Consider the following 26,834-nt stretch of genomic DNA (forward strand, 5'->3'; position numbering starts at 1 on the left):
GAGGAAATTATTTCTAAGCATGCACAAAATAAAAATAATGCATTTCCCTGAAATACAAATGCAAAGACCTAGCAGCTCTGATGATGCCGGCTGAGGCCTGGTTCTCAAGTGAAGGTGACAGGGTTGCTGAGGACAGGCTCTGGCCCCCTCACTACAGCTGGAAGAGCCTTGCTCTGCTGCCGCAGGGCTGAGTGCAGTCGCACGCACAGCTATTTGGAGGATGAAGCTGACTGCTGGCAGCGATGTCAAAAACATCCGCAGAGGAGGATGTTTCTGTGACAGTGTGACCTGTTCCCTCTCATAGATGACATGCCAGGGATGCCCATGCAGACCCTTTAGAAAGCATCACTGCAAATGGCCTCAACCTCTGCAGTAAGGACCTCACCTGATCTCCTCTGCCGAGAAGTTGACGATGGTGGGGATGAAGTTCTCCCTCATGATGATGGAGCGGATCTGTTTCCAGTCTGTGGTGCTCTCCCCCAGCAGCAGACAGATGGACTCCAGGGCCAGCTTCACAGCCGCAGGAGGGTTAGCCATGGACCTCACCTCCACCAGGTGCTGCTTCTTGATGGACTTCACAGCTGACCAGCAGGGGAACGGTGGGGAGACAAAGTCCAGGTGAGACTGCACAGAGCAGCCACCAGGGCTCTGCCCCATTTAGAGCACACCTCACCTCACCTATCCTAAACTGCTAACTGTTCCTGGCAAGCACAGTGTCCAATTATTTTAGTTTCAAGAATTACACTGTCAACCAGCTATAATTATTTTTTCTCTCTTTTTTCTTTTGGTCTTTATGAGACAGGGTCTCTCTGTGTAGCCCTGACTGCCCTGGAAATTCAATCTGTAGACCAGGGTGGCCTCGAACTCACAGAGATCCAATCCACCTGCTTCTGCCTCCTCAGTGCTGGGATTAAAGGCGTGTGCCACAACCACTCCCAGCTATTTTCTCTCTTGTTACTTATTATGTAGGAGAGGAAAACCTTTCAGAGAAAATATGACTTGTTTTCCCAGAAGATAACACCTCCACTTTTGCTTTATGAGGCAGATAGCGACCCCAAGCCACAGACAGGCTGAGGCCTGCGCAAGCCTCATAATCTGTTATAATTTACAGTGGTCTAATGGGCTTGTCTAAAGAGGCCATTGCCTTTATAAACTGAATGCAGGGTTTTAAACTTAAGTTTTAGTAAATACTTTAATTACTCAGTAGAAAACTTTCTCTTCACATCCATTTCTGCATGGAAACTGAAATCTCTGTAGTGGTGGACTCTGAGCCTCTGTAGGTGGTGTGACTCTGTGAGGTGTGAAATCAAAGTGCTAATAACGAGGCCACCAGACACAGCCAAACTCTAGGGATCAAGACAGAGCACAGCTAAGGGCATTCTTTACTGGGTGACCACAGGCCAATGTGGGAGCTATTGCTACAGCACTTCATGGCCTTTCAGGGACAGAGGAAGAGAGACTAGTGACCCCCTGCCTATGTCTTCTGAGCGCTGGGATTAAAGTTGTGCCCCTATACCACTGAGTGTGAGTGTTTTGCCTGCAGGTATGTATGTGCACCATAAGTGTGCAGTGCCTGAGGAAGCCAGAGGAGGATGCTGGAACCATTGCCACTGGAATTACAGGAAGTAGTGAGGGGCATGTGGGTGCTAGGGACTGAACCTGAGTTCTTTGTAAGAACAGCAAGAACTCTTAATGCTCAGCCGTCTCTCCAGTCCCTATTTTTTACTTTTTTAGATCCTACTGCCTTAGCCTCACTACTGCTTGTGATTACAGGCTTGTGCTCCAGGCTCAGCAAAACACAGAGTACTTTTGCTAAGTTTTCGCTTACAAGAAGGGCTTGGCTACAGTAAATCAGACTGGTGTTATATGAGCTCTGCTCTAAGGGGTGGAAACAGGCGGAGCACTTAGCAAAGGCTTCAGATGTCTGATTACAAATGCTTCTAGAAACACCTCATAGGAAGCCACACAGCGTCTCAGTGAAGCCGAAGTCCAGGCTCTGATAGCATTTACATACCATTCTGGGCCTCAATGACAGCAGGCTCCACTTTATCAAGATCCTCTTTGACACTACTCTGCTTGTCTGCAATTACTTCTTGCTGTTTGTGCAGCTGCTCCTGGATTTCTTGGCTCATGACCTGGAAGGCAAGGACGGCTAAAGCGCTGGGGGACTTGCTAAGTGAGCCTTAAACAGCTCACCTCCTGCCAACACACACCCAGCTAACCCACTCAATTTAGAGCCCTTTTCAAACCAATCCTCCTACTGCATGTGCCAGTCCAGCAGGTAAGTTCCCTGGAATAAAGGGATGCACCTTTTTCTTTTCAGCTTCTTGTTGGTCCTTCACCATTTTCTTCAGCTTGTCATTGGCTGCTGCATTCTTTACTTCTAGCTCTTGGCTCTTGATCCTCAGGTCACGGCGCAGTTCTTCCACCTAAGGAACAAACCATATTCAAGACAGAGACAAAGAGCAAGTCCTCTGGGGTTCCCCAGGGGCTGCTGCTTCTGCTCTACCTGGTCAACAGTTTCTTTGATTTTTCGGAGCCCAACATTCAGGTGCATCTGCTGCTCCTCCAACTCGCTGCGCTTCTCATGGAAAAGGTTGGCATAGTGATTGATGAAGTCTAAGTAGTGCCGAGGTGTGATGGCCATCGTTCTGCCTCCTCGCTTTGCCAGGCGTGCATTGGCCTTTTAGAAGACAAAGTTCAGTTCCTCACTCCTCAGCCTCAACTACATCCTGTCAGACTGCAGTGTGACATGGGGGAATGGGCCTGGCACTCATAAGTCAGAACACTCAAGCCAGCCTCAGCTCTCAAATCCTCACATATGCCATGGTCTGTGCGTGAGGGTCAAAGGACAACTTTCAGGAGTCAGTCCTCTCCTTCCACCTTTTGGGGGTTCTTGCGATCAAACTCAGGTCACCAGGCTTCCACAGCAAGCACCTTTACCCACTGTGCATCTCACTGGTCCCCATCTGATCCGCTAAGGAGACATGAGTGCCTCTTGTTCTAGATGGACAAAGCCTGGGTGGAAAAGGTAGTAAGAAGGAAGGAAAAGACTACTGACAAGAATAGATGTCAACCCATGAGTGTGAGGCCAGCCTGGTCTACAATGTGAGTTCCAAGACAGCTAGGACTACACAAAGGAAACCCTGTCTTGAGAAACAAAACAGGAACAAAAAGCATGAAGAGTTGAGGAAAAGCATCTGCTTTTTACAACAGTACGGGCCAGCTGTGAAGCTCCCAGACGTCTAACTTTAGATCCATTTAGTTCTGCTTCTGCATGTTGTGCTCAAAAGTGCACACACCTGGTGAAGAGTCTGATGAACGAACACACAGCTATTCACGATGGCTTCCCGGTGTGTCGGTGGCTGTGGCAGTTTGTCGTACACAACCGGCATGTAGTCAGGGACTATGTAGTTTGGCTTCTCCAGGTCCATTTTACTGGTGAACTCTTTGCCAACTTGATACAGTGCCTCAGTGGACCAGTCACCAAACCAATTCAGCACACATCTGAAAGAGAAGCTCGTATCTCGAAAAGCTCCTCAGAGTGGGTCTGCCACAGATGGAAGACCAGTTCCAAGACCTGGAGCCAGCAGAGGTCAGCATTACCTGTTGAAAAGGGCTGGTGAAGTGGCTGCCCGGTCCTTGAGTCCCTCTGAGGACGGGTTCATGGTGAACACCACGTGCAGGTTGCGTATCACCTGGCTGGTGAACCACTTGTAGAGCTCCTCGTGTGAGTCCAGCATCAGGCCTTCCTTCTGGGCCCCCTCTTTGCACTGAGTCATCAGTGTGGCATATTCATCCCCTTCAAAGAGCCCAGGAACCTGGGGGACAGAACAGCCTCAATGTGGCCTAATTACCTTGTAAGGAGATACTACGAAACACACTACAACACATGGCTCCCTACCTCTCCATTGGCCAGAAGGGTATTCATTCGCTCCAGGAATCCAGAATCTAAGACATTGGATTCATCCATTATGAATGCTATCTTTTCATTTTTACAGCCAGAACGTCTCAGAACCGTCCTAAGATCTTCATCAAAGTCCTCCCCTGTGTACTTCCTATGGACCTGCAGAAGCAGCCACAAGTCAGGGCTTTTCTCATACAACAGCGACATGCAGAATCAAGACTCTGGAACTAAGAGGCTACCCAACAGACCCACCTTGATCTGGTACACGCTCAAGCCATTCATCCAGGCAACAAAACGAGACAGGGTGGTTTTTCCAGCTCCACTAACACCAATCAGAAGCAAATGACCTTGAGGCTGTCGGAATATTCTGGAACATCATCAGAGGAGATAAATTTCCAGGCTTATACGACTCACTTCCCATTTGATACTCATACCCATGACTTTTCTAGGATGATGTTTAAAACATTTTCATCATGCTTTGAACTTGTATGTTAAAGCATTTGGTGAGCAGCTGCTAAGTGCTGTGTCTAGCAGACATGCAAAGACCCGGAAGACACAGTCCTGTCCTCTAGATCCCAATGACATGAGGGGGTGAACCCAATTCTAGCTGGAGGTTGAAGGACCCAAACTGGCAGCAGGCCTACATAGTTATTGGAGGAAGAAAGGTTCTTCTTGGAGTGAAAGCTTGGGCCAGTTAGGCTGGGATGAGGGATAAGGGGAAGGGGCTCAGCAGCAAGGCTGAGGTGAGGAGTGGGGAAAGACAGCACAAGGCCTAGCGTGAATCTGCACACAGCCAAGGAGAGGGCTGTGGTAGTAAGAGGTGAAGCCTACCTGTCAATCCTGAGTACATGGTCAAGTACTTCATTGAACAAGACCAAGGGAACATCAAGTTCTTCTTCATAGAAGACCTTCAGCCTAGCCTTGACATAATCTCTTAGCTCTTCTTGATCTACTGGGATGTAATCCTATTTGGGAAACAAAAAAGCAGCACGCACATTAATCAGATCACTGAGTTGTTAGACACGCAGTTCTATGATACCCAAGAACAGACTAAAAAAAAAAATGTACAGCGAGAAGACAGTACTCAGGTACTACACAGCATTCACATGCGCAGGTCCCTCTGTAGCCGACCATAGAGGGCACACAGCACACGCATCGGCTCATCCAGACTCAGACTCAGTGTACTCCACCAAGCTCAGAGGTGGCTGATGGCACTCCTGGAGGAAGCTGACAAGCCAATTCTAAGGTGAGTTTGGAAGAGGAAAAGAGTTGAGAATGGTCAAGACATTCATGAAAAGGAAGCAGGCACAAGGGCCTGTACTACTACAATCAGGACAGAAAGCAGAGACCAGATCAACAGAGGTTAGCAGAGCTGGAGGACACAGCCATACACACAGGGAAGCCTAGCAAGACAGGTCGAGTGCACAGAAGGGAGACACGCAGACAACACAGCTCGCAACCCACCCAACACTAACTGTAGGTGGTTAAACGTAATAATGCCACTCCTCAGAAGACCCCATAAACAGTAAAAAGAAAAACCTTCCTGCAAATGAGAGATGGGCCACAGTTTAGAATCCAGAGAGTTCTAGTAACACTGAGCAACCTACTCTTCTGTCTCTAGCAACAGTTAGCCTCCCGACAGGCAGGAGCCCTTTGGTATGCGAAGCTATTTTATTCCATTATGCTTTGTTTGGGGGATGAAAATTCATCATGTTGTTTTGGGCTCAAGAGATCCAATGGCCTTTGCCTCCAAAGTAGCCAGACCACATATGTGTGCTCAGAACATCGATTTCTGGGTAGTACTAGGCGTGGAACCCAGGGTCTTATGCATTAGGCAAGTGCTTTACCACTGAGCTACAAGCCCAGCCCAGCTTATGACGCTCTCCAAACCCAATGCACAGTTGCCTGTCAGATCTCCACACTGGGAGATAAACCCTCTGTCCCTTCCTTTGCTTTTAGAGCATGGCCTCCCCACAGCAGTTTTGACTTACCCTCATACAGCAGTGATCTCTGCATGAAATATGCATCAAGACTAAACAGAAAGCGTCCTCCTCTTTTCACAGGAAAAGGACAACTCACGCCTGTCTGCAGATGTCACTGTCATTTACCATTTGGCACTAAGAAGCTTTCATACGAATTGCTGACAACTGCTCTTTTTTTACTGTGTGTGGGGTGAAGGCCATGATGCTCAGAGGACTTCTGCAGCTGCTAGAGACCAATGCTCCTGCCATGGATCATCACACATGGAAGAAGACACTGAGAGGCCAGGCCAGCTACATTTCCAGAGGCTTTCTGTCTAAATGCAAAGCCAAAAATGCCTCCCTCGTGCTGCCGAGTGGTGGTGGCACACACCTTTAATCCCAACACTCAGTAGGCAGATCTCTTAGTTTGAGGCCAGCCTGGTCTACAGTGAGTTCCAATACAGCCAGGCCACACAGTGAAACCTTGTCTTGAAAAACAAACACAATGCTTAGTGCCTCTGCTGAAACCAAAGTCCTCGATTTTTCCTTTTTGAGTAGTACTAGGGATTGACCATGGTCCCAGACGTATGCAAGGTGACAGATCATTTGACTTACTGAGCTACAGATCAGAGGTTAACTCTAAGCATGGGGACAGAAGACTAGGAGGAGCTTCTGCGGCTGCGGTTTGTTACCTTGGACAGCCAATTGCTGTACAGGATAGGCCGGTTCATGGCTTTCTCTTTGTCTATGTTAGGGAAGTGCTTCAGAGCAACCATGTCAATGTTCTCATCAGTCCAGCGCCGCTCTTCGTCCTCCACAAGCCTGTTTGAAGGAGAGCAGCCACGTGTCAGGGCTGAGAGCCTCCACCTCTCAGTTTCTGGGGATTGGAATGGCTTAAGCAATCTGCTATTTTGATGCTAAATAGACCTGGCACCATGACACTGTACAAGACTTATTTAAGAAATGAAATGATAAATTTGGCTTCTTTCTTTTTCCAACCTCCACTATGTTGTCCAGGCTAGTCATAAGCCCCCAGATTCAAGTGATTCCCACATCTCAACCTCCTGTATGACGAGATGTCAGGTATATACGAGTGAGTCCAGCTCAAATCTGTTCTTATATCTGCTAACAACAGTGTTCTACCTACACAGGCGAGCCTGCAGAGTGTTACTGTAACATCAACAGAGCAGACAAGAGACACTGTCCTCAAGTGTTTGTGTGTGGGTGTGTGCGTGAATATGCACTGTGAGGTAGCCTCACTCTAGAACCAGTTTTACCTTGAATAAGAAATCTTGCCTCAGTTTCCCAAGTGTTAGAAATTTATAGGTATATACAATCATGCTAGGTTTCCAAAGCAGACTTATATGTACAACTATTTCTTCTTTTATTTTTCAAGACAGGGTTTCTTTGTGTAGACCTGACTCTCCTGGAACTTGTTCTGTAGACCTGGTTGGCCTCAAACTCAGAGATCCACATGCTTCTGCTTCCCGAGTGCTGAGATTAAAGGTGTGCACCACCACCAGTCAGCTGCACAATTACTTGTTCTGAGTCTAAATAGAAGTTTCTCTGTGACTTTCTGTAATAATTATAATTTTGTGTCAGCAACAGTGAAGACAGTTCACATAACAACAAAGGCCTTTTCTAAAGCAGCAGCCTACAAAGGGCAGACTTCACCATGTGTCCCTCCCTTTGCCTATAATTGATGGCTTTTTTATAAAACCAAAAGCCCAACCTCTCCCCCACAACAAAACAAAAAAGCGAGGTTAAGGTCAACATCTTTCCCCCAAAAAACTCAAGGTCCTATATAGTCAGGCTGGTTTGAAACTCTTGTGTGCTGGGATGACAGGCCTGTGTCGGCACGCCTGGCTCACCTTCATCTTCTGAGCCTATTCTCCTATCTCTTACAGCATCTTCCTGAAATGTAACTTGGCAGAAACCAAGAAGCAAGAGGACACTGGCCAGAAAGCCAGCCCTCTGCAAGAAGACAGCATTGGAAGACGCTTGTATAACACGGACAAGGAAAGCTGCAAGTAAGATGAGTGTGGTGGGCACACCTGTAATCCCAGCACTCAGAAGGCAGAGGCAGGAGAATCTCTGTAAATTCAAGGCCAGCATATGATCTACTTATCAAGTCTCAGTACAGCCAAGGCTACACACTGGGACCCTGTCTCACAACAAACAGAAAAAAGTGCTGCTGCTTAGAAAGCTGGAGTTAATCTCATGAACATAGAAATAATTCCAAAACACAACTAAAAGATCCTTATACTAGCCAGGCAGTGGTGGTGCACGCCTGTAATCCCAGCACTTGGGAGGCAGAGGCAGGAGAATCTCTTTGAGTTCAAGGCCAGCCTGGTCTACAAGAGCTAGTTCCAGGACAGGCTCCAAAGCTACAGAGAAAGCCTGTCTCAAAAAACCAAAAACCAACAAAAAAAAAAAACAAATAACAAAAATACCCCCTCCCCCCAAAATCCTTACATGAGATTAAAAACATGAAAAAGGGCTGGAGAGATGGCTCAGAGGTTAAGAGCACTTGTTGCTCTTCCAGAGGTCCTGAGTTCAATTCCCAGCACCCACATGACAGTTCACAACCATCTGTAACTAGATCTGGTGCCCGAAAAAACAGACAGGTTAGGACAAAGAGGAAAATAACTTATAAAATGAAAGCTATACTGAACTATAAAGATGATATATTAAAAAAAAGTGTACATAACAAAAATATCAGTGGTTTCTAAGACTCCCTGGAAGGCAAAAGAAAAATTATTTTGCTTGTGCGACTGAAGCTAGAGGGCCTTCTACAATCCACAGCACTCAGGCCCGTTCTGCCAGTTTCTCCACTTACAGTATAACAGTCAATGTCTCAGAGCCACAGAGAAAATGGGCCGAGAGTGGGAAAGACAGGAGTTGTGCACTGGGAACTGTTGGAAGACAGTTTACCCTGCCAGTAAGTCCATGCTTTGTAAAGTCCCATCAGCACCCATGGGCACATGTATGGGATGTCCACTGAAATGCCTTGCCTAGTCACACAGCAGCAGACAATACTGAGGAACCCCATGGAAACAAGACCTAGAGGTGGCTGTGAGGCACATCAAAATACGGTAGGCGGCCTCTACTGCTGCCCACCTGGCTTGTGCATGGGTGGGCCAGCCTTGCAGAGGATCCCAGAATACAAAGAGGGAAGAATGTAATCAGAGAACCCTTGGCTTCCCTTACCTGTCTTGGAAGAGACGCAAGGCTTCATGGGCCCAAATGCGAATGAGGCCTTCAACAGGCAATGTCTCCAGGGGCCTCAGTGCTTCAAAGATCCCTCTTACCCACCTAGTCATCTCACGGGGGGAATAGATGTAGTGTGGCTGAGTATCCTGAGTGAATCTCTCCTGCAGGAGGGAAAAATGGAGCTGAGGTCAATGTCTGATGGTGTGAAAGAGGTTAAAAGGTGAAGCGCTATAGAACATTTCTGTACTAAAGAGAATCTAGACCTAAAGGATTCAAGAATGAACTAGCAAGCAATGCTAATGTTGAAACAGCTAGGCTGGGTGTAGTTAGTATAGAACACTCACCCATGATGTTACAGTCCCTGGGTTCCATCCCCAAGGCTGATAAAAATGAATAAATTCCCATACAGATCAGAGGACAAAGAGAGCCCTTCACTCCATAGACTCTAACAAAGCAGGGTGCTAAAACCTTCAATCAGACCCACACTTCTCACTCTGGACTGAACAGGCACTAAGATCAGCTGAGGAGCACAGCTGGGGTTCAGTGTTACTCTTTGCTCCACACGGAGGCCCTGGTAAGCCTGGGGTCCCTAAGACCCTATCTTTAAGGATGAAAAACGTAGCTGAGCACACCTTTAATCCCAGCACTCGGAAGGCAGAGGCAGGCTGATCTCTGTGAGTTTGAGGCCAGGGCTGTAGGGTAAGACCCTGTCTCAAATAACAAAGCAAACAACGGACAAAAGAAAAGTCCACAGAAACAAAAACAGGTTAGAGATGGCTCAGTGGTTAATATGGGCTGCTCTTCCAGAGGAACGTGGGTTAAATCCCCAACACCCACATGGTGGCTAACAACTGTTTTTAACTCCACTTCCAGGGGATTTGACAGTCTTCAGGCCTTCTGAGCACTGTACACACTTGGTACATAGACAAACATGCAGACAAAATGCCCATACACAAAATAAAAAACCTAAAAGGCATAGATAAAAAGTCCTTGCAGGATAGAGCACAGAAGAGCCAAAGGACTATAGACATGTTGGTGTAGACAGCCCGACACCTATTAAAGGACCACGCACGTCAAAAACCCGAGCAATACTTCTCAGCAGGGTAAAGTTTACTTGTAGTTTTGGAGGCAAAGTCTCAAGTGACGCAGGCTCTCCTTGACCTTGCTACATGAGCAGCGGGACGACTGAGCTACCTCCCAGCCCAAAGTAGATTTTAATTTGAACTTTTAATTTTTACAACTCCAATCATAACATGTAGACTTATTTATTTATTTTGATGGCTTTTGTTTTGTTTTTATTCTGAGACAGGGTCTCACTATGTAGCTCTGGTTATCTTGGAACTCACTATGTAGACCAGGCTGGCCTCAAATGCATGAAGCATGGAGATCCACCTGCCTCTGCCTCTCAAGTGCTAGAATTCAAGGTACATGCGTCACCATGCCTGGCTCTAACATGTAGTTTTAAAAATAAGAACAAGTGCATTTTACATCCATTAATGCGTGTGTGTGTACATACACTGGAGTGGAGCTCTATCAGAGGACAGCTTGATGGAGTTGGTTCTCTCTTCCCTCTTGTGGGTTTCTGGGGTCATCAGGCCTGGTGACCTGCACATTTACCATGTGAACCATTTCACCACCACCCCTAACATGTGGTTTTTAAATGTTCAAAGAATATCAAATGATGGGCTTGAATCCTCCTGCCTCAACCTCCTGAGCAGCTGAGATTACAAGCCTGTGCCACCAGACCTAGGTGGATCCCAGTCTTTCAATAGGTTTCTTTGCTGTCGAGGAAAAGAATTCTGAGTGGCGGCATCATGTACCTGTGACATGGTATAGAACTCCACCATGGCAGCAGTGAGGGGTTCTGCATAGGTGCGGAGCGAGGGAATGAGCCTCAGCATGGCTCGGTTGAAGGTGCCATAGATCTGCGTCAGGGAGGCCGGTCCTGGGTAATCCACATATACAACAGGCACGTGGCGCAAGAACCTGCACCGGGACAGCACAGCTTAGCACCTTACCAGACTCAGCCAGTCACTCCTACTCCACTAAACAGGACCGATGTCAAGGCTGACCTAGCGCACATACACTGCTGGGGCTGGTGTCTGACATACCACGGAAAGTACACAAAACTTGGAATAACCACGCAAAGAATTCAAGCTTAATCCAGCCTTACTTTGGCCTTGCAGATGGCTTTGAGCAAATCATTATTCCCATAAAGTCAATGTTCCCTCTTTCCCTTTCTTTCTGAGCTATTTTTTTTTTTTTTTTTTTTTTTTTTGGTGGTAGTGCAGGGACTGAACCCAGCACCCACCTTCTCTGTGTCAGGCTCTGGAGCACTGCTGCTAGCATATTGCTCTGCTTTAACATCTTGAGATGGTTTTACTCTGAGCTCAGATGGCCTTAGACTCTTGTTCCTTCTGCATCATCCTGTATACAGGCACAAGCCATCTTGCCCAGCTACTAATGCTTTTATTTTTAACATGTCTTCCTGGTTATAGTACAGGGCAATTAACCTAAGAGAAATCATTTGATAAGCAATGTTTTAAAATATTTTTTATATATTGTTTAATCAACTAGCGTGTGGGGCATACCACAGTGTACCTGTGGAGGTCAGAGGACAACTTGCACTTTGGTTCTCTTTCCACCATCTGAGTCCTAGGGAGTGAACTTGGGTTATCAGGCTTAGGACCCTCCTTTACCTGCTGAGGCATCTGGCCAGCCCATTGTTCTGTATTTTTGTTACCTTCCTAATTCAAATCAGATCGCTGCTATGCTACATTCACGGCAGTTCTGAGCCTCACGAGACGTGTGTGTGTGTGTGTGTGTGTGTGTGTGTGTGTGTAACAATGGCCTAAAGTCCATGAGCTGCTTACCTGTGTGAGAGGGGCTTTCTCCCAGGGTCAGTAGGTGGATTGCAAGCTCCAACAAATTGGATTCTCTCTAGCTTAACCCACGTTTGGTCTGAGGTACGATAGAAGCCTCCATGCTCCACCATCTGAAGGAGAAGGGCATGTAACAATTAGGAGCAAGATGTGAATGACAAACACGGTGCGGAGAAGGGGCCCCTGGCGTGCACACACCTGTCTGATGAAAGAGATGACCCTCTGTGTGCCATATTTATCCATATCTGGTAAGTTGATTTCATCACAGAACAAGACCAGCCACTTCCCAAGCTGAACAGGAGCCAGGACGACGCCGTTGGGTGTGCGCCTGTACTCGCAGTAGTGGTCAAAGGTCTTCAGAAGCAGCTCTGGGGTTGTGGCACTGGAGAAGTTAAGGCCTACGACCTTCGCATAGGTAGACACAAAATAAGCTTCTAACTCCATGCCCACATTGCACCCCAAAAGCTTTTGTTTGTACCATCTCCTGATCTCACCTCCATGTCAGGCAAGGCCCGGAGGGCGCTGAAGAGTGTCATGGTCTTGCCAGACCCAGGAGGACCACATAAAACCAAGGGCTTGTGTTCAGCCAGCCAAGTGTATAAGAGAGCTTCATGACGGACGGTATCTAGAGTTGGCACAACAACATCTGGGGCTGCCACCTTGTGTGTCTCCACTTCAATTTGAGGCACCTTGGCCTGCCACGGCGACCATTCTCCACTGATGGATACCTACACACAGATGGGAATGAGTCACTCTGTGGCTATTGTGCCTCCTTGCTTCCAGGACTAACATATTTTAACACAGCTGATGTCTTTCACTATAAGGACAGGACAAACTAACCCATATTCCTTGCTTAGTTTGCAAAACCAAAGACACTAAAAGATAAAGTCAAATTCAAGACAGGCTGCTCCAGGACAAATAACACTCACAAATTAGAACCAGGGGGTAAAGGCTGTAACAAGCTCTGCTTACTTCATAATCAATGATGGGTATGTTGGGTGCAGTGGGCAGCGGCACGGTGGTGATCCGTCTGATGTACTCGCCCAGCTCTGCTCTCATTTTCAGCCGGCTGTCTCCAGAAAGGGACCAGAGGATGGCATAGACCAGATAGCGCTATTGAAAAATTAAGTTTAATTTTTATGAAATTTGAACAAAATCAAAGACAGTGATGGTAGAGTTGGCTTTGAAGCCTCCTTGGACAGTGGACAACCTATGTTCTTCTCTCTTAGCCCCTGCTTCCCTGTAAACGCTTGACCTTCACCCAAGAAACAGCACACTCAAGTGACAATGTTTTGGAGACTCCTAGCTGCCAGGACACCCCCTGACCTGAATGTAGCGTTCCAGCTGTTCAATCTGCATGGGGAAATCAGGATGGTTGGCGTTATACTGTCCCACGTTGCGGCAGGCCTGGTGCAGCATGGAGAAGAGCGAGCCCAGGCAGCGCAGGCGTGTCAGGTCCATGATGTGTTCCAGCTTAAAGGCATGCTCTAGGGCCTTGGTGACCAAGCCATTGGACGTGAAGTATGGCTGCATAATTGTTGCTGCATCTCTCTGAATCTAAAAGAAAGAACAAAAATGTACAACAACCATTTCAAAATGCTGGAGGAAGTCAGCATCTGGAAGGCTCATGCAGGAAGATTGTGAATTTCAGGCTAGCATGAACTATACAATCTTTAAAAAAAATTGTTGCAGAGGTTTCATCTATCCTAAGTCTGTGGGAGGGTCATGTGACCTTGAAATAAATAATTTCGAGTAATGCTACAACAGCCAATCCTCAATTCTTATTTTTTTCATCCTAATGCTTCTTCAGGGACATTACCATTCACCCACTAACATGGATAACGGCAGTCATTGATGGACTACAAAGAAAAATAAAGTATATGAAAGAGCACTTTACAGTTTTTTCTTTTTGTTTGTTTTTCAAGACAGGGTTTCTCTGCGTACCCTTGACTGTCCTTAAACTCAGAGATCCACCTGCCTCTGATTCCCAAGTGCTGGGATTAAAGGCATGTGTCACTACTACCTGTTTTTTCTCATTTTTGAAATTATCTTGTGGTGTGTGTGTAAGACAGTGAGAGAGTGAGAGAGAATGTGTGTGTTGTGTGGATGTTTGTGTATGAGTGCCATAGTATATAGTAGAGGAAAACTTGTGGGAGTTGGCTCTCTCCCTTCAGCACGTAGGATCCAGAGATGAAACTCCGATCAGTGGGGATGGAGGCAAGTGTCCTTACCACTGAGTCATTTCGCTTTCTCCTTTTAAGTTCTCACTTTCGCCCAGTGAGTTTCCTCAAAAGCTATTGCAACACAAACCTGACTCCTTAAAACTCTATTGAGTGTTGGATTTCTCACTCCCACCCTCATGGGCCCCTCAGAGAACAGGCAGTCTGCATACCTGTAGCATTGGAGAAGCAGCCTCTTCACCCTCGTCTTCCTTGCCTTTCCGCCTACGCTGTGCCTCGTCTTCCCCTTCATCCAGGGGGATGCTGCGCAGCCTGGCCAGGAAGTTATTGAAGATCATGTCTGTGCTCAGTACGTCCTCACTGAACCACACCATGCCGCAGCGAGACACTGTGGCCAGGGTTGCATATTTCAAGTCCTGCACTTCAAACATTATTCGCACCTTGGAGGAAGAATTAGACAAATTTAATGATACAAATTTGGCAGAAACTTAAATATTAAAAATCCTCTACTTATATGCACACTTAAAAAGGGAATTCTAAATTTTTTGCACTTAAAAAAAAAAACTACAATTCTTATGGTTACAATACTCATAACCTTACTCCTTAAGAATTTGGGTAAGAAGCTCCACCTGGTGTGAAATTCCTGGTGGCAAGGGGGCCCCAGCTGCCTCACAAGGTGCTATCATGGCAAGCCTTGGTGAGCAGGTATCTCCTACAGACATCGCTCCCACGTTCTACACACCCAAACTCACCCACCTCAAGTACAGGCCCATTGTATCTGCACTTGCACACAGTGTTTGGTATCCTGCCCAGATTGCTCACTGGTAAACTAGTAACCCCAGAGTCAGCTCCCTCACAACATCAAGCTATCTGATCAGTGTCAGAACCTGCTGGACAGTTGGTCACCAAAAGGTCCTGATGAGATTTATCAAGTCATGTGAGAAGCACACCCTTTAAGACTAAACCAGAATCTCTGTCTTGTCTCTGAGCCATAAGCTTCAACCTGGACACAAACACCAGCACCTCTCTCTCACAGTGCTTCCCATAGTCCCCCTCCCAGCCACTCCTGTGGGCCTCACAGCAGTCATAGCCAGCCACTTGGCACCTCATCTGCAGGGACAACTCTGAGACTCCCCATGACGCTTTGAACTGTGGACAGCACTGAGCTCCGTATATACCCATCGCCTACACATGGGGACAAATATCAACTAACAAACCAGCATGAGAACAAATTAACAACAGTAAGCAGTAAAGAGAAAAATCCTAGGAACAGACTATAAAAGCCTGGTCTACAGAGCGAGTTCCAGGACAGCCAGGGCTACACAGAGAAACCCTGTCTTAAAAAAACAAACAAACAAAAAGTTACCTAAAACTTCTAAGCTGTGTATCTCTGGAACTATCCACTTTTGATGACACAGGGTAACGGAGTCTTGGAAAGAGAAACACTGACTAGTGGGTGGGGCTATGACCTAAGGAACGTCTCCCCAGAGCCATGCTTGTGGTAAGTAAACTCCGCTGGACAGACTGGTGGCTACTCACATTGGGGGGCAGGCTGAGGCGCTCCCCGTTAGGCAGTGTCAAGAGCTTGTTGTCATCTAGCACCGAGTTCAGGTTCTCCACCCACTCGGGGTCCACGTCGCCGTCAAAGACAATCCACTGGCGCTTCTGCAGCTCACCTCTCACATTGTCTATGATCCTGGTTTGAAAAAGAATTAAACGGCTTATTCAAACCAGGATACCTAGATTTAAAATGTTCACCCTCCCCAATGGATTCTGTTATTTTTATGGACTTTATGAAGAAGTCAATCAACACAGTACATACAAGCGCTTGGGTCCTATAGTCTAGTCCCTGAAATAGAAACTTCAACCATAGTAAACATACTTTCTCAGCACGTGAGTGAAGAGTCCATCTGTCCACTCTCTGGTGTTGGGGTCCAACGTTCCGTAGAGGTGATCTTTGCTGATGGCTTTGGGGTCGATTATGTGGGCCACGCCCTCTACACCCTCAAGCCTCTCCAGAGCCTTCAGTAGCACACGCCAAGCCATGCTCTTCCCACTTCCTGAAGGCCCAACCATCATTAGGCCATGGTTAATCTGGGTGATCTGATAGAGCTGGAGAACCTGCAGAGCCAGAGATCAGCACTGAGACCATCAGGGCAAGAGAGACAGGCTCTGCAGCCACTTCTGGTGACAGTAAGCAAGAAACACGTCCCCTGGATTCCTAAAAGCTTGGAAAATCCAAGAGATTATGGGGAGCACATGTCAAAGACATTTCTAAACAAAGCAGAAAGTCTGGGCCAAGCTTTCTCAGTATGGACACATCCAAAGACCATGGACAAGAAGAGATCAGATAACCCGTGGCACTAGGAAATCCTTAAGCAGATTTTTTAAGGGCATAAACCCAATCTCCACCACAATCATACTTTCAGCCAGCACTTTTAGAGTTAGCTACATGTGAGAGACATTTCAAGTTTTGTCATCCGTATGTGTTAGTAAGGAGACAATAAGCTTTGAGCAAATCTAAATCACCAATGCCCTCGCTGGCCTTGATGAACAGGTCTCTTGAGATGACCAGGAGCCCGTGGCCTTGGGAGCAGCAAGTTACACTACCTTTTCAACCCACATTCCTCCAACTTCTTCTCCATCGCCGTATGTCAAGTACATCTCCTGACACACTTTCTTCAGCTCTTCTCGAAGGGCTGTCATCTCCCCACGGTGGTACTGAACTCCAGGGAACACATCTGACAGGAGGCTGAAGAGTAGTGGGATATCTTCTGCCACCAGCTTGGGCACCATAGTCTCGCAGACACTCTGTATCAGAATCTATGGGTGGGGAGGGGGCGCTGTGAGGCAGGAGCAGGGCTACTACACACAACAATGTAAACAACACTCACTCACATCCCTTCCATCAAATCACCACGGGAACGCCACAGTCTACTCAATTCACCCCAGGCTAGGAGAATCCTACTGAGAACTCGGAGGTCTTGACCTAAGTGTCCTACGGTAAATTTCAGAATGTGTATGTTTTGAGAAATCAGCAGAGCACTTGTAAGCTGGGTGTGGTAGTGGATACCATAATCTCAGCACTTGTAAACTGGGTGTGGTAGTGGATACCATAATCTCAGCACTTGTAAGCTGGGTGTGGTAGTGGATACCATAATCTCAGCACTTGGGAGGATAGTTACAAGCTCAAAGTTAGCCTAGGTTACACAGTACACAGGGAGTGAAGGGAACACAACAAAACCAGTATACAAACCTCCTGCTCAGGCAGATTCTCGGCAATTTCTCCTTCATCAACTGCTTCCCCCCTTTCTTCTTTCTCCCTCTTTATCTTCTGAATCCTCTCCCTCTTCACATTGCCTGCACTCACGAGCACACTTTTCAAAGCCCGAAGACCAAAGTCATAATGGCTTTGAGAAGACAGCTGCTCATCACACAGTCTGAAAGTGAAAACATTTTCTTTAAAAACAGCACCCTTTATGCAGACAGTAGTTAATGTCAGGGACTCAGGGGGGGTCTGAAAGAGTGGGGACTGCAGACAGGACATTAGCTATCTACCAAGCTAGAACCCTGTCCGTGAATGACTCTCAGCTACTCACTTAAAGAATGGGACGATTTTGTTGGCGAGGACCTCAGCAGTCCGGAAGCCCTGTGAGTACAGCATGACTTGCGCAATCAGCTGCCTATCAGGCTTGGTCATCGCCAAGCTCCGGAACAGCTTCTTGAGGTTGTCAGGGAGGTTGGAGCGACCTGCATAGCCTGGGTTCATGGTGATGAAGATAGCCATGTCTGGGCTAACCTTGACTTGTTTGTTCAGCAGCTCACAAGTAATGGGGGCAGAGGCTGAAATTAGAGGACATGAACTTACTAAACAGAACAAAACAGAAACACCTGAATGTCTCTAAATTGATAGAACATCACTTAGTCCCTTACTGACCTCAAGACCAAAGCCCAGGACTCCTGGAGTGAGGGGGGGCTTTAAGGGGCCGCTTTCACCAGCCAGGCGAAACCCCTCTCAGACCTAATGTCACTCAAGCACACAGAGGGGCAGCTATCAAGGCACCCGAGGCAAGCCGCTCCCCGACTCTGTGTGCAAACATGCTGAATGTCAGCAACTGCAGCAGCAGAACAAACCCGTCAGTGAATTTGGGTGGCGCAACTGACTGTGGAGATCATGATCATGACAATTAGCTTCTCTTAGCATCAGCTCAACTTATAAAACAAATCCTGTAGCCACCTGAACATGTGTTTACTTGAGTGACTATTGGGTAGTTCTGATAATTCTGTTTCCTTCTGGTTTGAGAAAGAAAAAAAAAAAAAAGAGGTAGGCACAGACAGGGAAAACCTTGCACCAGCCTAGAATACATCTTCAGGTACCAAGCCTACTTTCACCACATGTGCCTGGGCTGTTAGATACAAGAAGAAATGCTACCCCCAGAGTCTTTCAGGACACCTATTCCTATGCTGACAGAGGACTCACCCTACAAATCAGATGGTGGGGACACTGATGTCAAACAGGAGGCTGGCTTCCCAGCGATGATAGAAGGGTCACTGAAGGCCACACATGTAGAAGGGAATGGGGCTGTGACCTTGGCCTTGCAGAGGATGCACTGCTTCAGGACTAGGAATTGGTACCAGTGCTGCCCAGCACCAGGAAACAAAACCAATTGCTAACCGTGACTCACTACACTGCAAATGATTTCACATCAGATTTCCCTCCAGCTCCTCAGTGATAATGACAACAACAAACCCACAGGAAAGTCTTACTTTTATCGTAGTTAGGGTTGGAATGCTCCCGCAGTGCCTCTTGTATGCACTGCACCTGCTGGGACACGGCTGAGAGCATCCGCTCCTCCAGGCGGTTAAACTCATCAAAGCAGCCCCATGCGCCCACCTGGCAAAGCCCCACAAAGATTCGTCCCATTGCCTAGAATGAAAGGAACCAAAGAAACTTAAACCATTTGTTATGGACTGACTTGTGTCTCTTCCCAAAGTTATCTTTCCATGTCCCAACTCCAACGTAACTATATGTGGACAGAGCCCCTACAGGAGGTAAAATTCAGGGAGACACTAGTCAGAGGACTGGTGTTCTTGTAGGAGTAAATTATCAGAACTCATTCTTCCCGCTGCCTCTCCCTTCCCCTCTGCACACAGAGAAAAGACACATGCTCAGACAGTGGGAAAGCAGCACCTAGACACAGGGAGCCAATTCTAACAAAACCACAGTGGGCTTCCAGCCTCCAGGACTGTGTGAAGACATCTTGTAGTTTGAGGTGTGCAGCCTGTGATAACTGCAGCTGACTTGTCTAACCCTGAGCAAGTCACACTTTGTTGAAACCTTCAACTACCCCCTTCAACTGCGATGAGACCTTCGATTTCCAGGTACCTCCCAATGCGGAAATTCAGTGAGTCACTCTTCATTCACACAGAGCATCACCACTACAAGGATGCAACGAGAAATGCATCTCCATCCTGTACCAATACCTCGACAAAGCTGGTTTTTTCTTGTCACTTTGTTAGTGTAGAAAACCCTTTCCATAATAGTCACTGTTTTCAGACATATGTCAGCTAGCAGAGACGGAGGTGCAGCATAGGGGAAGCACACTTGCCTAGCGTTTAGGTCTGACCCCTGGTTTGGGAAGGGAGAATAGTTATTGCTACCGGGAACAGTGCAGCCTGCTAGCCCAGCTGAGATAGGATTATGAGTGCCAGGTCAGCCTGGACTACATGAGGAAACCCAGTCTCAGATACATAATTACACAGAAAGACAGGCAATGACCATTTTCAACAAACAATAACAGTCAACTTTGAGACTATGAATGTCAAGTTGACTTCAGTGTGTGTGCCGGGCTCTGTCACAGCTCAGAACGGCACCAGGTAAGTAAGGCCTGCAGTACTGAGTCTTTTGAGAGGGGAAGCTTAATGGTTTTAGATATTGTGAGGAAAAAAAGTCTTACCTGGAAATCGAAGGTCTCATCACAGTTGAAGACCAGGACAAAGCGCCCCAGCTGATGCCCGAGGGCTTTGACTGACTCTGTCTTCCCAGTTCCAGCAGGTCCTGTTATTTGAAAGAAAAGCAATCTAGTACTCAAATTCATTACCTAATTGGTAGTAAATTCTTAGCTTGAAGAGAGCCATAAATGTATTTTAAAATACAGATGTAATAAATACAAGGAAATTAAAGATTTTAGAATATAGAAACCATGGGATAAAGAAACGCATCCAAACATTCAGCTTGATATGTAAAAATTACAGGTGACATGACGCCATCTGTGCAGATTTGAGAAATAACTCACCAAATGGAGAGCCTCCAAGCCTGGCCTCCAGAGCTTGTGTCATTGTCAAATAGCAACGGTCAGTGAGGGGTGTCTGCACCAGCTTGTCTTGAACACCCAGGTACTCAAAGCCATAGTTAAACTTGGCATTTGCCATCTGAATGGACAGCTGCTGCAGCACGTCAGTTTGCTTAGGGTCGAAGTAAAATCTCATCTGGCTGAGCCATTCAAAAGATTTGGCATTGTCAATTTTGCTTTTGATCAAGGACCTGGTCACATCCCTTTGGTGAACCAACTCTGTGATCTGAGGAAGCGAAAATTTGTCATAAGCTAAAGTAAGATGTGTTCGTTGTGTCTGCAGCCTATCTGCTTATATTAGGATTCGGGCCCAGTTATAGGGACTAGCAGCAAATATTCCAAACCCCAAAAAGAACTTCATCCACAGGGACAGTGGAATACCCACACAACAGTATCACAGACTCAGAGCTATAGAAAACACAAAAGCCAAAAACCTACTATAAGCAACAGCCCTGTGCAGCTGAACAAGAAAGAGAACAGTTTTCTCTTTCTCGTGTCTACTCCACCGGTGCCCTCTTTGTACCACCATGCCGCTGCCATCACCCCTCTCGGGAGAAGATGACAGGGCACAGTACACTCTCAAAAAGTTGGTCACCACCTTCTCACTCCCATACAGGGACCCAACTCCTCCATAAGACATCCTACTTTTGTGAGTGTATGTACACAGGCCCGCAAGTGTGTGCAGAGGCCTTGGTCAACTCTGGGTGTAACTTTCTAGCGGACTCCACTTTTGTTCTTCGAGCAGTTTTTCCAGGATCTGGGACACTGGAATGCAGGCCCTCACGCTATTGCAGCAAGCATTTTATCAACCTAGGTATCACCAAGACTACCCTAGTCTACACTGAATGCCAATGTACACTCACTAGAACACGGGCAAAAGTCTCATGTAAACCAGGCTGGTCTAGATTTTCCGATCTTCCTGCCTCTACCTCTCCAAAGCTAACATTACAGGCGTAGTTCACAACTCCCAGTTTACTCTTCTTTTAATATTAAAGGCCCATTAAAAATTTATTTTATTATTTTAATTATGTGCGTGGGTGCATGCGTGTGTGTGTGTGTGTGTGTGTGTGTGTGTGTGTGTGATATGCACATGAATGCAAATGCCCACAGAGGTCAGAGATCCTCCTGGAGCTGGGGTTACTGAACCTGATGTAGGTGCTGGGAACTGAACTCAGGTCCTCAGGAAGAGTAGTACGTGCTCCTAATCATGGAATCATCTCTCTAGCCCCCCCAAAAGATCCACTTTTAAGCCTCTTTTCCTTTTGCCACTTGAGCTGCGAGGGAAGACAGGGTCAGGCATGAGGCTCACCAAGTGCTCCAGCTTCCGTCTTCGGAGAGGGGGCTGCTCCATGAGGACAGAGTCTGCTAACACGTTGAGAGTGACCTCCACATTGCTCAGCACGGACTGTAAGGGGGCCACATCACCACCTCCCCCAACACTGCTTAGTGCATTCTCCACGTTTTCAGACCAGGCTATTTGGGCTGACAACACCACTAATTGGGCCTGAAAGAAATAAGACAGGAGATCAGAGAGTCACTGTTTTTGAGATGGGGTGTCATTCTTGGGGTAGCCTTTCTGTCTCACCTCCCAAAGAGCTAGACTATAAGTCAGTCAGAGCTTCAAACTTCCCACTTCTACTAAAGATTACCTGATATTTATCAATCCAAGTAATGTAGGTATTTGGGTCAATTGAAGTCGCTTTTCCAAAAATCTCCACTTCTGTAACAGACTCTGCCAGAAGCTTAGCCAGGGTGACTCTCATCTCCTTTTCCACCAGAGTGAGCCATTCATTGATTTTGGGGTGTTCAGTGATAGACACTGGAGTTTTAAACATAACCTGAAGATAAAACCATTTCAAGAGTTAAGAAGTGCAAGTGTGTGAGAGAAGTCCCTAAGCCACAGATGGACTGCGCCTACCTCCTCTCCTTCTCGAGACGAAATGCCAAGGACCACAGAGTTGTCCTCATTTAAGATGATGCTGGAAACGCCAGCGAACATTTTCTTGAAGTGCTTCTGTAACTTAGCTACATTCTTGCTATTTCCAATGATTTCAAGCAGATCCTCATCACCCACAAAGTAGAACCTGAAATCAAAACAACCCAGTGGCTACTACCTGGTGTACAGAGTGTGACTGAGCAAATATCTAAATACAAGAGGAGGTGGCTAGAAAGGAAAACCTCCAGCCTAACTTAAATTTCATGTAAATACCTGCCACGGCTTGGTGAGAGACAAGTTTACAATAAGATTTGGAAGAATTCAGTGTCAATCACTAAAGTCATTTTGACAACATCTGCTCCACTCGCCATAGCAAACTCCTTGGAAAGGAGAGGCCACACAGGAAGTAGCAGAGCTAGACCTTGGAGTGAGCAAGTGGCTTGCCAGGAAAATGAGTTTAGTAAACTGAGGTGGAAAACTGGGAGTTCAGAGGGCATTAGAAACCAGTGCCGCAAGGCAGATGACTCAGCGACTTGGCCATGGATACCCCTGACATCAAAACTGAGCGACACCAGGAAGGGAGAGCAAAGCACAGTTGAACTTGGCTCCCTCAGACTCACCTGGGGAAAGACGATCTCTCTCGCTCTAGGTATTCCCCCAATGCTTTCTGGATCTTTCCGAGCAGGTCTGCCAACCGTTCCAGAGACCTCTGTACTCCCTGTATGTTCAGAACATCCATCACAAGTGGAGACTTGGATACTTTTTTCATCAGAGCCAAAAACTCTGTGCTGATACTAGAGAACAAAGGAGAGCTGGTCAGCCTTTGCAGAGGCTCCTTAGCCCTGCCTGCGCTTGAGCCTGCTGGAACCAGCCATACCTCTGAAAGCGCTGGGTTTCCACGGGCAGCAGATGTTTGATGTCCGCACTGCCTGTGAAGATGCCCTCCAAATAGACCCAGCGCCTCTGCACATCAATCCACACGTCAAAGAGAGCCATGATCCGGTTCAGCTTGTCTTCCCAGCTCAGGGCATCTTCTTCAAAAACCTGGTGGGTACACAGAAGGGCAGAGATCAACCATTAACCATTTCCTTCAGAGATATGCCAAAGCTCATAGAAAACTGCAAATTAGGGCCGGGCAGCGGTGCTGCACAATTTTAATCCCAGCACTCGGGAGGTGGAGGCAGGCAAATTTCTGTGAATTCGAGCCCAGCCTAGTCTACAGAGCGAGTTCCAGGACAGGCTCCAAGGCTACAGAGAAACCCTGTCCCAGGAAAAAACATTGCACACTAGGGTCCTACCAAGTTGTCTGATCCACATTTTACATAAACAGACACCTGAGGTGTAATCCCTGAGTGCAAGAAAGTGTCCTGGCAGCGCACCTTATAGTATGGAGAGAGCTTCATGGCAGACACACTGTTGATATGCTCCTTGACTTTGTTGAAGAGGTCATCCCAGCCTCGGATCAGGCGGCATTTGTTCTGATAGTTGACCAAGTCGAGTTCATATGTATTCCACACTTCCCGTATCTGAGGGGAGCCAGAAAGAGGCCATTACCAGCACAAATCAGCACTCAGCATTTGCAGGGCACCAAACGTTGGGGACAGAGCTATGTAGATGACAATGCTTCATTTTACACAGTCAAATCCATACCACAGCCTGATACCCACTCCCATCACTTGCCTGTTTCAAAAATTCTTCCAAAGCCATTTCCCCTTGTGCCACTAGCAGTACATCCTTGACAACAGCTTCATTCTTCTGGAGGTCAACATCCCAGATCTGGCCCAGGGTCAGCTCAGAAACCACCCAATTAACATGAAGCCTCTTCATCAGCTGCTTCCAGTGACGGTCTTTAAGCGCTTCAGATTTCAGTTCAATTACCAACATATTTATCTGTGCAGCGGACAAACAGGATGTGAGCAGGTGTCTTCTGAAAAGACATCTAGCACCCACATGTGACAGTCACCTACCTTCATGTAGCCTTTCAGCAACCTCTGAACAAACTCATAGGAGGCATACTGCCGAAGCCGTGCAGGGAAGTTCTTCAGCTGGTTCAAGAGCCCATCTAAGTTTTGTCGAAGCTGCCAGGAGACACAGAATGGAGTCTCTCAAACACAGATATACACAGACACAGACACACATTCCACTACTGAATGGTTTTGGTTTTTTTTTTTTTTTAATTTCCTTCTGATACATGATCTTATGTATCCAAGGCTAGCCTAGAAGTTACAAAGGCCCACCTGCGCCCACCAGCCAGAGTTCTGGGGACTGAGCCTAAGGTTCTGTGCATGCTCAGCGAGCATTCTACCTACTGAGCTATAATCTTGTGAATGGCTCCAGAACAAGGTTCAGTCTGGATGAAGCACATGAATTAACACTTAAGGACATAAGTGACAGCTTGTGAACTTGCTAATAAACAGACCCACAGACATCTACTTCAACAAGTTACCTTACGAGGCTGAACTGAGACCCATGGTTGCTCCTTCATTTGATCAATTTGTTCCCAGACCTTAGAAAGTTCTGACCAAACACCTTTGAGGTCCTGTAATTCCTCCAAGGCCACCTGTGATTGAAAACAGCAAGGCAGTTGAACTAGGGACATTAAAGCAGTTCACAAATTAGCAACAAAAACGAAAACCACCTTGGCATGTGGCAGGCAGGGCCTTGGGATCATCAGGACAGTGGAAGAGTCTGGGAGAGCAGTTCCTTACCTGTACGCGCTCCTCACTGCCACTGAGGAGTCCCGTGTCTGTCAGTTCCAGTGCTTCCTTTGCCTTTGCACATTTCTCTCTATCATCCTTCAGCCGGCCAAACTTCCCTTCATATATGGTCAGGGCCTGAAGAGCCTCCTCAGGGCGCAGATTGCCCTGAAACAGCCAGAGCACAAAGAGTGGCAGTACTGTTCCAGGAGAGGCGAGACCTGGGGCTTAAAGACACTGGAGGGCCAATAGTGACAAGACAAAAATCACGTCTCTCCATGATGTACACAGCTTGCACCCGCCTTGTGAAGCTTCAGCTGTTTTGAAAAATTAAATTCTAAATTTTAAGCATACCCAAGGACAGTTTAAAAACAGCAAAACTAGTTTAATGATTTAAGAACACCTTCTGGGGGGCTGGAGGGCTAGCTCAGGCGTTCAGAGCACTGGTCACTCTTTTCCAAAGGACCTTTGAGTCCTAGCACCCAAATGGTGGCTCTCAACTGTCTCTGACTCCAAGGGATCTGGCACCCTCTTCTGGCCTCCAGAGACACTGTAGACACATGGTGCACAGACAGGCATGAAAGAACAACACCCACAGACATTAAATAAACAAATATAAGTAAAACCACCTCATGACTTAAATGACTATCACTCTGAGTAAATAAATGACTACACTGGCTTTCACATTTACTATCTACAAATACTCAGGGCACTAGGTAAGATCTCTACCAGTTACATTTCCAGTGTCTCACTTTCTTATTCCTATTGCTTTTATCTTGCTAAACTGTCCTAAACTCACACACTCAAGTAATCCTTCTGCCTCAGCCTACATGATTAGTTGCCAGTCCAGCCTTTTAATTAGAGAAGGGCAATCTTGTCTTTAGTATTGGAAAGCTAAACCCAGCACAGCTTCCTATGTCTGACAGAAACAACCCACACTGTGCTGCAGGTTGGCAGGCTTAGTGAAGCTCACCGTGACAGGTTTGGTCTTTTCCCAGTCTGTCAACAGATCGGTGGTGCGACTTTCCACAGCTCGGTCCTCCTGCACAATCTTCATTTGCAGGTTTGCCACCTGTTGCTGAATGGCAGAGTCCTTCCGGCGCATGATGTCGTTGAAGGCCCCCCACTCACCCTCAATGTTGTCAATGTAAAGCCAAGAAGGCGGGAACTGGAACCTTTGTTTTTCCAGCAGACGCTGACCATTGCGGTAGAGCTGTGAGAGTTAAAAGATAATTTGCTTTTCCCCCTATAACAATAGGAGAAACTACTGCCAAAGTCCCAACAAGAAGGCCCCCCATGACTAGAGAACACACAGACCAAGGTTTCTGCTCTCCTACAATTGTCCACCTCCAGATTACTGTGGTCACAGAGGCTGCAGTGGCCTGTAGTTACTGTACCTAACAACACCCAGTGGGGACAGAGTACACTGCGCTGCGCTTCATCCCTTTATCCTAGATTGTAACTCAGCTCCTAAGCACTTGAAAACAGTAACAGACTTAAGCAGACAGTGGCTCTCAAACCTAACTGTGTATGATAATCACCCAGAGCTGTTAAAACATAGAGCACAGACACCCATGGTGCTAGTGTCTACCCTCTGTTTTTCTTCACATGTATTTATTGTTGTGTGTGTGTGTGTGTGCGTGCACGGGAGGTAGAAAACAACTTGCAGAAGTCGGTTCTCTTTTTTACCATGTGGTTCTAGGGAA

The 26,834-nt window shown here is 46.9% G+C and overlaps 1 protein-coding gene across 1 annotated transcript in view; it reads right to left on the reverse strand.

The window, feature by feature from the left end:
- Positions 1-26,834, reverse strand: part of Dync1h1 (dynein cytoplasmic 1 heavy chain 1) — a 66,263-nt gene that overhangs the window by 13,643 nt on the left and 25,786 nt on the right. Inside the window, exons 16-52 of the mRNA XM_041633281.1 lie at positions 26,102-26,341; positions 25,141-25,296; positions 24,879-24,992; positions 24,400-24,510; positions 24,113-24,322; positions 23,812-23,958; positions 23,310-23,476; positions 23,053-23,226; positions 22,415-22,580; positions 22,146-22,334; positions 21,806-22,000; positions 20,440-20,722; positions 20,101-20,201; positions 18,911-19,070; positions 17,743-17,986; positions 17,400-17,583; positions 16,754-16,966; positions 16,026-16,264; positions 15,683-15,839; positions 14,356-14,583; positions 13,290-13,520; positions 12,936-13,076; positions 12,458-12,691; positions 12,162-12,368; positions 11,955-12,076; positions 10,902-11,067; positions 9,079-9,242; positions 6,561-6,690; positions 4,739-4,872; positions 4,160-4,274; positions 3,905-4,066; positions 3,607-3,821; positions 3,303-3,507; positions 2,510-2,683; positions 2,310-2,429; positions 2,015-2,135; positions 386-581 (exon numbers count right to left, since the gene is read on the reverse strand). Of these exons, the coding sequence (XP_041489215.1) occupies positions 386-581; positions 2,015-2,135; positions 2,310-2,429; positions 2,510-2,683; positions 3,303-3,507; positions 3,607-3,821; positions 3,905-4,066; positions 4,160-4,274; positions 4,739-4,872; positions 6,561-6,690; positions 9,079-9,242; positions 10,902-11,067; positions 11,955-12,076; positions 12,162-12,368; positions 12,458-12,691; positions 12,936-13,076; positions 13,290-13,520; positions 14,356-14,583; positions 15,683-15,839; positions 16,026-16,264; positions 16,754-16,966; positions 17,400-17,583; positions 17,743-17,986; positions 18,911-19,070; positions 20,101-20,201; positions 20,440-20,722; positions 21,806-22,000; positions 22,146-22,334; positions 22,415-22,580; positions 23,053-23,226; positions 23,310-23,476; positions 23,812-23,958; positions 24,113-24,322; positions 24,400-24,510; positions 24,879-24,992; positions 25,141-25,296; positions 26,102-26,341 (6,515 nt within the window). The remainder of the gene's footprint in view (positions 1-385; positions 582-2,014; positions 2,136-2,309; positions 2,430-2,509; positions 2,684-3,302; positions 3,508-3,606; positions 3,822-3,904; positions 4,067-4,159; positions 4,275-4,738; positions 4,873-6,560; positions 6,691-9,078; positions 9,243-10,901; positions 11,068-11,954; positions 12,077-12,161; positions 12,369-12,457; positions 12,692-12,935; positions 13,077-13,289; positions 13,521-14,355; positions 14,584-15,682; positions 15,840-16,025; positions 16,265-16,753; positions 16,967-17,399; positions 17,584-17,742; positions 17,987-18,910; positions 19,071-20,100; positions 20,202-20,439; positions 20,723-21,805; positions 22,001-22,145; positions 22,335-22,414; positions 22,581-23,052; positions 23,227-23,309; positions 23,477-23,811; positions 23,959-24,112; positions 24,323-24,399; positions 24,511-24,878; positions 24,993-25,140; positions 25,297-26,101; positions 26,342-26,834) is intronic.

The sequence above is a fragment of the Microtus oregoni genome, unplaced genomic scaffold, assembly GCF_018167655.1.
Source record: "Microtus oregoni isolate MIOR12 unplaced genomic scaffold, Mior012 000043F_ref0000047, whole genome shotgun sequence".
NCBI lineage: Eukaryota > Metazoa > Chordata > Mammalia > Rodentia > Cricetidae > Microtus > Microtus oregoni.